The sequence below is a fragment of the Nanorana parkeri genome, unplaced genomic scaffold, assembly GCF_000935625.1.
Source record: "Nanorana parkeri isolate BGI_ZX_2015 unplaced genomic scaffold, ASM93562v1 scaffold1455, whole genome shotgun sequence".
Taxonomy (NCBI): Eukaryota; Metazoa; Chordata; class Amphibia; order Anura; family Dicroglossidae; genus Nanorana; species Nanorana parkeri.
The window spans coordinates 177187-186186 of NW_017307723.1; the positions used below are offsets into that span (position 1 = coordinate 177187).

Here is a 9000-nt window from a genome sequence, read left to right on the forward strand (position 1 = left end):
GTGAAGGAACTCAAGTGGTCTGCGCAGAGCCCTGACCTCAACCCTACTGGGACACCTTTGGTATGAATTGGAATGTTGATGGTGAGCCAGGCCTTCCCATACAACATCAGGACCTGACCTCAGATGGACACAAATGCCCACAGATACCCTCCAAAATCTTGTGGAAGGTCTGCCCAGAAGAGTGGAGGCTGTTATAGCCACAAAGCGGAGACAACACTTTACTAATGACCGTGGTCTTGCAATCTGATGTCCAACAAGCTCATAAAAAGGTGTGATGATCAGTGGTGCACAGACTTTTGGCTATATAATACATCTCCCAGGATCAGAACATAAACAGCGGTACAGGTCTGGTCTCCGTCACATATACATTTGTGAATTCTGTTGATGACTTTTATACAAGGCAGGGTGTAACTTGGATTTACCGCTTTTTAAAACAATATCAAAAACAAATTGGTGGAGATGAATCAAAAGTGGGCGTCTCTTGGGGCTATCTGGTTTTCTTCTCGTCGTCTGACTGGTCGGAGCCCGTCTCGGAAACATGTTTCACCACGCATCGTCTTGGGAACCAGCCCCGAACCCTGAGTCCATCTGGAAACAACAGAGCTAGTTTGGTAAAGCCCAACTCCGGACAAAATCTATACTTAGTAATCAGTATGATGGATCTAGGCCAAGTAATAATGTTAGCGCCATTTTCCTTTTAGTAGCAGCATTTATGTGCGACAGTCCATAATAGTCACCCTTCAGGGGACATTTACTGTGCAGGGGACCAAACACATGTGGCTTCTCTGTGCGCAGCAGGGCGACCGGTCCCTTCATGGTCCCTGTGTAGTCAGGTTGGCAATTACACTCACCTTAATACATCAGTGCGATATCAACAATGGGCGGTACTAATTTAATCAATGCCGGAACTTCCTGCCTGCCCGTGCTCATCTCCAGTCACTCCCCTGCGTCACGCTTTCCTTTCTATGCTCATCTCCTCACTTTCTTTATCAGCTCCACCCACTCCCTTACATCATGCTTTCCTCTCTAGGCTCAACTCCTCCCACTATCAGCTCCTCCCACCCCCTTGAATCATGCTTTCCTCTGTAGGCTGAACTCCCCCCTATCAGCTCCACCCACTCCCTTACATCATGCTTTCCTCTCTAGGCTCAACTCCTCCCACTATCAGCTCCACCCACCCCCTTGCATCATGCTTTCCTCTGTAGGCTGAACTCCCCCCTATCAGCTCCACCCACTCCCTTACATCATGCTTTCCTCTCTAGGCTCAACTCCTCCCACTATCAGCTCCACCCACCCCCTTGCATCATGCTTTCCTCTGTAGGCTGAACTCTTCCCCATCAGCTCCACTCACTCCCTTACATCATGCTTTCCTCTGTAGGCTCAACTCCTCCCTATCAGCTCCACCCCCTTGCATCATGCTTTCCTCTCAAGGCTCAACTCCTCCCTATCAGCTCCACTCACCCCCTTGCATCAAGCTTTCCTCTGTAGGCTGACCTCCTCCCTCTCCATCACCTCCACCCACCACCCCCTTGTGTCATGTAATCCTCTCTGGGCTTATATTCGCCCAGTTCATGTAACCACCATATCAAAACATGATGGGGCACACAGAGAAACTGGGAAAATTATGTGCGGGGGTCAGAGAGTACCCTCCCACTATCCAAGCGAGACGCTTAGAAACCAAATGAGACCCCAAACTGCTGTATGGTTTTTAAATGATGAAAATGTTACCCACCTTGTGGACCATCGCCCTCAAAGATTTTGTCTCCATACATCCAGTGCCTGTGAAAAACACAAAACGTATACAACAACCACGCTAAGCACTATGTAGCTCTAAAACATCAGCATGACACAAAAACCATTAACAAAGACCTCAAACCTTTCTACAGACAAATATTATTTCATGTAGAGCCAAAAGGACATCTCACCGCTCCAATTCCTTAGCCACCATCAGGACTCCCCAGGTGCTTGTCCAATAGGTGCGTCTCCCCCTTAGAATGCAGCAGTACACGAACAGAGCGCACTATCCAGAGAATTCCAATACTGTAGACTTTATTAAAATTCACAGCAAATCCAGTATGTCACTGAAAAAGTGTATAATAAAAGTGTATATGCTGGCATTTGTTGCTTTATACACTTTGTCACTGATATACTGGATTTGCTGTGAATTTTAATAAAGTCTACAGTATTGGAATTCTCTGGATAGTGCGCTCTGTTCGTACACTGCTAAATATTATTTCACGTTCTATAATCTTTAGACTTCCTGTCAACACACTTCCTGTCCTAGGGAGACAAAGCTGCTCCTCCTCTAGAGATAGAGTAAGTGAGCGTTGTCGCTAGGGTTGCACAGATACCAAGTACAGTACTCGGTACAAGGACGAATACAAGTACCGATACTTTTGAGCTCCAAGACTACACTAGAGAAAAATTCAAATATTAGGAGGCCGCTGTCACGTGTAAGGAGCACACGGAGCTACCGGGATTTGTACATCTCTGCTTTAATGTATGGTTTTGTTTTTATAAATAAAGGGATGCACAGATACCAGTTTTGCGAGTACGAGTACTGATACTTGCCGAGTACTTACAAGTACGAGTACTGATACATTTTTGTTTATTGTCATGTGACAGTTTTTCTAAAACAATACAGACTAATGATTTCAGGACAGCGGTGGAGCGCCAGAGGCCGGTCCCAGCTGCAACCCTGGTAGTTCTCATGAAAATGCCAAGTATCTGCATCGGTACTCGAAAAGTATCTGTGCATCCCTAGTTGTGGCCTTAGGACAGGAAGTGTGTTACTGGCAGGATCACGAACTGAAATTTAAAAAGGAAGAAAAAGGTCTGATAAAAAGAAAACGAATGCAGCCGCCACATGCAACAATGTATTACATGTTATGGTCTTTCTTTAACGTCACAGCATCCATCAAAACCAATATCTGATTTTTAGGCAAAGTAAGCCTTTAAAGCTCATCTCCAGGTAAGTAAGATATTTTTTTGTAATGCCAGCGATCAATTAGGAGGGGGTGGGGTGATTGTCTGTGGGATAGGTAGAACATAAAAATCAGCTTTAAGAACTGACTGAAAGGATCAGGACATACCTCAAGCCTCGCGTGGCCAAGACGACCTCTCCTTTCTTCAGCCTCATCCGTGGCTCCTCTGTGCAGGGGGTGGTGATGAAGGTTCGAATACCTTTCGTAATAGGGCAGCATGCGCCGCTGTAGTTTTCCACAGCTCTGTACTGTACCTGGAGGGGGGGGGGCGGCAGGACAGTCAGATGGATTACAGAACCACCATAAAAGAAAAAAGACACACAGTCGTATAAAGCTATACTCACACTGCGCACTCTTTTATCAGCTTTCTGTTTAAGCTGCTCCACCTGGCAAAACACAAGACACGGCAATCCGTCACTTCATATAAAACAGAAGCTTTCAAAAATAAAATCCTGATGAGATTTTCTACTGTGTCTAAGCTGTTAAAGGAGAACTATGAGGTTAAGTCTTTTCCCCATAGTAGTTTCCCCATAACGGGAGGACACAAACTAGCGTCCTCCCGTCACCCTAGGCTCAGTATATAGGGAGCTACAGCTCGCGGTATACTGAGACGCCGCAGCTAAAGCGGATCCCGACAATTGTGCCGGGATCCGCCCAGCTGCGTGAGTGACAGCTGGTTTTGCCTATCTAGAGGCAGAGGCAGCTGTACCCTCCCCCGTCCGTTCCGCCAGTGCACTTCCCCATCACATCTGCGTTCTGGTGTGAACAGGGCACATAGAAATCAATTGTTTTCTATGTGCCCTAGTGGTGATCTGTAGTGATCCGGTGCGGTAAAACACGTCACTGCTGTATGTGTGAACAGGGCCTAAAAAGGTTTCCTCCAAACAATTCTAAAATGCATTTTAAGGGGCCATACATGTACTGTATTATCATCTAGAAATACCTGGGGAGCCTGCCAGTCTTGTTTGTGCCCCCCTTCCTGACAAAAACCACAGGTCAGGAACCGTGGTATCATTGACAGACATGTGCAGTGGCTGCTGTAACGGGAACGGTGGGCAAAAGCATGGCGTGCATGCATGCAGCCCCATAGTCAGCTTGTGCTGTCACAGGCTGACGCAAGCCCCCCAACCTCCTGGGAGTGACTGACAGCGGCTCTGGGCAGAAACCATACCCTCTAATGATAGACAACAATCTCTGTAGAGATAAGGAAGGAGGAGTGAATGCTGCAGGTGTGTCAGGGCTGGAATAATGGGCCAGGTGTGGAACCCCTTGGCAGGGACGAATAATGTCCAAAAATCGCAGTACAAAAGTATAATCCAATCGGGTAGTCAGGTCCAGTTCCGGGTCGTGGCGGGCAGCAGGAATCGTAGTCGAAGGGTCAAGCGAAAGGGTCGGTAGCCGGGAAGTCAGATCAAACAACAGGTTCACAGGAGGGAGCTGGGTGTTCACCATGAGGTAGAATAACTCAGCAATGAGTCAAGGCTCTGACCAGCTTTATATACACAGGGAACCCAGGACCGCCCCCTGGCTGCCGGAGCATAGCCCATTGAGACTGAGCTCACATGCACTCTAACCTGCGTTACCACTGAATTCTATTTAAAGCGCGTTTTGATAAAAGCGCAGATGCAGAAAGCAGGACTTTTTTTCTTTTACCCAACTGCACCTATAACACACCGGTGTGAACGGGCCCTAAAATACATTTCTGAAAGGAATATCGTTTGCAAGCTGATCACAGAGACACGAGGGGCATCGAAGCAACAACGCAGTACCAGTAGGAGTCTATGGTCCAGATAAGTCACGTCCTGCTTTACCCTTACCGTCAAATCGTACGGACGGCAGCCTTCTCGTAGCGACCACTCAATGCCGTTCCCCTCCGGAGAGCCGGACCAGTTAAAGACCTGGCGGAAGTTCAACCAGCGGCTGCCCATGTCGTAAGGGAAAGCAAACATCTCTCCGGTCTGGTAATACTGAATCCGGTCCTTGGCCTGCGCAGACAAAGTACAACCCGATCAAAATATTCCAACGAACAAATAACTATTCCTCTCAAAGAACAGATGCTACAAACTGCATTCATAAACTTCGTAATGTGTCTTGAAACTGCCACTTATAGCCCCCACTGGAAGCCCATGTGACAACGCAGGAGCACAATTTGGCAGACCTAGAACGCTGTCGCAATACTCATTTCCTATTGTGACCTTGGACTTATCCAAGACTTGGTTAAGTCTTGGATATGGGCATTAATGTGGCAGATGAGGTTTAATGTCGATAAATGCAAAGTAATGCACTTTGGACATAAAAATAAACAAATGGGTTATACAATTATGGGGGTGCCGCTGGGGAAGTCAGAAATGGAGAAGGATTTGGGGGTCATTGTAGACCACAAACTGAAAAGGTAGCTTTCAGTGCCAGGCTGCTGTAAACAAAGCTAGCAGGGTCTTGTCCTGTATTAAGAAGGGGATGTATTGCAGGGACAAGTCTATAATTTTGCCACTTTATAGATCATTGGTTCGGCCTCATCTGGAGTACGCGGTCCAGTTCTGGTCACCAGTACTAAGAAAAGATGTCCTTGAGTTGGAAAAAGTCCAGCGGAGGGCAACCAAACTAATTAGGGGTATGGAGGACCAGAGCTACGAGACGAGGCTACTAAATTTAAACATGTTCACATTGGAGGTGAGGAGATTAAGGGGGGATATGATCTCCATGTACAAAATGTTTAAATGTGGCAGCAACATTAGCGATAAACTATTTAAAATTAACTCCATTACAAAAACTAGAGGCCACCACCTAAAATTGGTGGGAAAAAAATTCCAGCACAAGGGGCGAAGGGGGTTCTTCACAGTAAGATCAGTTAGGGTCTGGAACTCACTGCCACAGGCGGCGATCTCAGCAAATAATGTGGAATTGTTCAAGAAACTTTTGGACGATTTTTTAAGGGACCGTAATATACAGGGGTACGGGTAATATACAGGGGTACAGGCAATATACAGGGGTACAGGTAATATATACAGGGGGTACAGGTAATATATACAGGGGGGACAGGCAATATACAGGGGGTACAGGCAATATACAGGGGGTACAGGCAATATACAGGGGTACAGGTAATACACAGGGGTACAGGTAATACACAGGGGGTACAGGTACTCCGAGAATGAGATCCTAATAGGTTGGACTTGATGGACTTATGTCTTTATTCAACCTCAAATACTATGTAACTATGGTTGAAGGATTCTGCCCATGTCATTAACATGCCAAAGCCGATACAAGATTTGATGATCAGGTTTACATCTACTGCTGAACTCCAGCTTAGTATCTGATTTGGCCCATTACAGTGCTTCCTGTTCCCATCTCCATCATCAATCGGATTTTTTTTTTCTAAATTTCAAAGCTACAGTGTTTTTCAGTAAATGACATTTGTAAAGTCTGTGATTCATTGCTTGAAAAGATAAACTGCAGCTATGCCCGGGTGCCTGGAGGAGGTACCAAGGAAGCACAGACGTCACTTGCCAACATAATGCGGCACTGCTGAAATGAACAAAAATTCCCATCATGCAATAGGAATTTTAGCGGTCAGTGGGCAGGCAAGTTCCCAAGTCTGCCATTTACCAATGATTTGGCAAAGTAATGTCATGGTGGACAGGACAGACTAGGAGCCTCTGGCCCATCAATCAAATCACGCTGTGTTAGTGGGTGGTACAGCCCGGCTGTGACGAGCGGTAACCGGTCTAACACACAGGAACTCAAGGACACTGAGCCCTAATTAAGCAGGATTCATAAAGTCATTTCTTAGGGGCTGCAACAAAGAAGACAGTTTAAAAGGTAGGAAAGTACAATTATAAAAATTATATATATATACACACACATATACATACACTATTTTGCCAAAAGTATTGGGACGCCTTTACAGGCACATGAATTTTAATGGCATCCCAGTCTTAGTTCGTAGGGTTCAGTATTGGGTTGGCTCCGCCCTTTGCCGATGTAACAGCTCCGCCTCTTCTGGGAAGGCGTCCACAAGGTTTAGGAGTGTGTCTATGGGAATGTTGGACCATTTGTGAGGTCAGGTACTGATGTTGGGGGAGGGGCTCGCAGTCTCCGCTCTAATTCATCCCAAAAGGTGTTCTATGGGGTTGAGGTCAGCACTCTGTGCGGCCAGTCAAGTTCCTCCACCCCAAACTCCCCCATCCATGTCTTTATGGACCTTGCTTTGTGCACTGGTGCGCAGTCATGTTGGAACAGGAAGGGGCCGTCCCCAAACTCCTCCCACAAAGTTGGGAGCATGAAATTGTCCAAAATGTCTTGGTGTGCTGATGCCTTAAGAGTTCCCTTCACCAGAACTAAGGGGCCAAGCCCAACCCCCGAAACCCCAAAATCCCCCTCCACCAAACTTTACACTTGGCACAATGCAGTCAGGCAGGTACAGTTCTCCTGGCAACTGCCAAACCCAGACACGCCCATCGGATTGCCAGACAGAGAAGCGTGATTGGTCACTCCAGAGACCACGCCTCCTCTTCTCTAGAGTCCAGTGGCGGCGTGCTTTACACCACGGCATCCCACGCTTTGCATTGCACTTGGTGATGTGCGGCTTGGATGCAGCTGCTCGGCCATGGAAACCCATTCCATGAAGCTCTCTACGCACTGTTGTTGCGCCAATCTGACGGCCACACAGAATTTGGAGGTCTGTAACTATTGACTCTGCAGACAGTTGGCGACTTCTGTGCACTGTGCACTCCAGCATGCGCTGACCCCGCTCTGTCATGTTACGTGGCCGACCACTTCCTGGCTGAGTTGCTGTTGTTCCCAGTTGCTTCCACTTTGTTATAATCCCAGTAACAGGTGACCGCGTAATATTTAGTAGCAAGGAAATGTCACGGATTGCACAGGTGACAACCTAACACGGCACCACATTTGTAGTCACTGAGCTCCTGAGAGCGACCCATTCTTTCACAAATCTTTGTAGAAGCGTCTGCATGCCGAGGTGCCTCATCCTATACACCGGGGGCCATGGAGGCGATTAGAACACCTGAATCCAATGATTTGGAGGGGTGTCCCAATACTATTGGCAATGTAGTGTGATATATATAATTTTTTTTTTTTTTAATACTCTTAATTGCCTGGATTGAATTGGAAGCTCCCATACAGCAGAGGTCTGTGTATCAGCCAAGTGTACATAATGCAAAGCATGACTCAGATTTCGGAGACATAAGATTAAACTGTGACAACAACTGTTGTTTAGGTCTCCGTAGAGAGGGACAGGAGCCACTTATCACAGGTTTACAGGGGTGTAAAACACTGACAACAGACACACATACCTTCTCTTCTATCCATGCTTCAATTGAGGTTTTATTCCTCAGAATCACTTTCATCTTGAACAGAGCAGAAATAATAGATCAGAACGGCTGGGCGCACAGTGTGCATTACAATTTACTGTTCATTATAGTGCAGAAATGTGTTTTGACGGGCCGCCATTCAGCCGGGCGCACAATGCCCACCCGGCGAGAGCCTAATGCATTTCGCGTGGAAGCGCGGCGCATACAACCTTCTCAGCGTGGTGGCCGTCTTTTGTATATTACGTAAGCGGCATTTAGAAAAATAAAAAATCAGCTGTGCCACAATAAAACCCGCAATTACCAACACACCCCGATACAAAACAGCTGCAGGAATATCGGATGTGGAATGTAATCTAATGACATGTTTTTGTTAACTATTGTGCGATATGTTTTAAGAGCAACAAAAAGTGACTGACAACCCGGCTGCATCTCCCCGCGCTCCAACCTAACCGCAAAACGGCGAGAATCTGTTTATTTAAAGGGTAATTCCATTTATTCAAGTGAATTTAGGGAAATGGAATTACCCCAACCAATCTGCCCCCACTTCTGTTACCTGCAAATGAAAGCTCCTCCCCCTCCATAGCTGCCGGCATAAGATCTGTACACAGCAGTGCAGCCCTGTGCTAGGCATTTCAAATTACATTCATTGTTCAGCAGTCACCTGACCAATGAATGCACGCACCCCCCCC

At 46.8% G+C, this 9000-nt stretch overlaps 1 protein-coding gene across 1 annotated transcript in view; it reads right to left on the minus strand.

The window, feature by feature from the left end:
* Positions 1 to 318: 318 nt before the first annotated feature.
* The window catches only part of ZDHHC6 (zinc finger DHHC-type containing 6), a 14157-nt gene continuing 5475 nt past the window's right edge, over positions 319 to 9000 (minus strand). Inside the window, exons 5-10 of the mRNA XM_018570108.1 lie at positions 8294 to 8357; positions 4802 to 4969; positions 3329 to 3370; positions 3093 to 3238; positions 1733 to 1779; positions 319 to 588 (exon numbers count right to left, since the gene is read on the minus strand). Of these exons, the coding sequence (XP_018425610.1) occupies positions 488 to 588; positions 1733 to 1779; positions 3093 to 3238; positions 3329 to 3370; positions 4802 to 4969; positions 8294 to 8357 (568 nt within the window). The 3' untranslated portion in view covers positions 319 to 487. The remainder of the gene's footprint in view (positions 589 to 1732; positions 1780 to 3092; positions 3239 to 3328; positions 3371 to 4801; positions 4970 to 8293; positions 8358 to 9000) is intronic.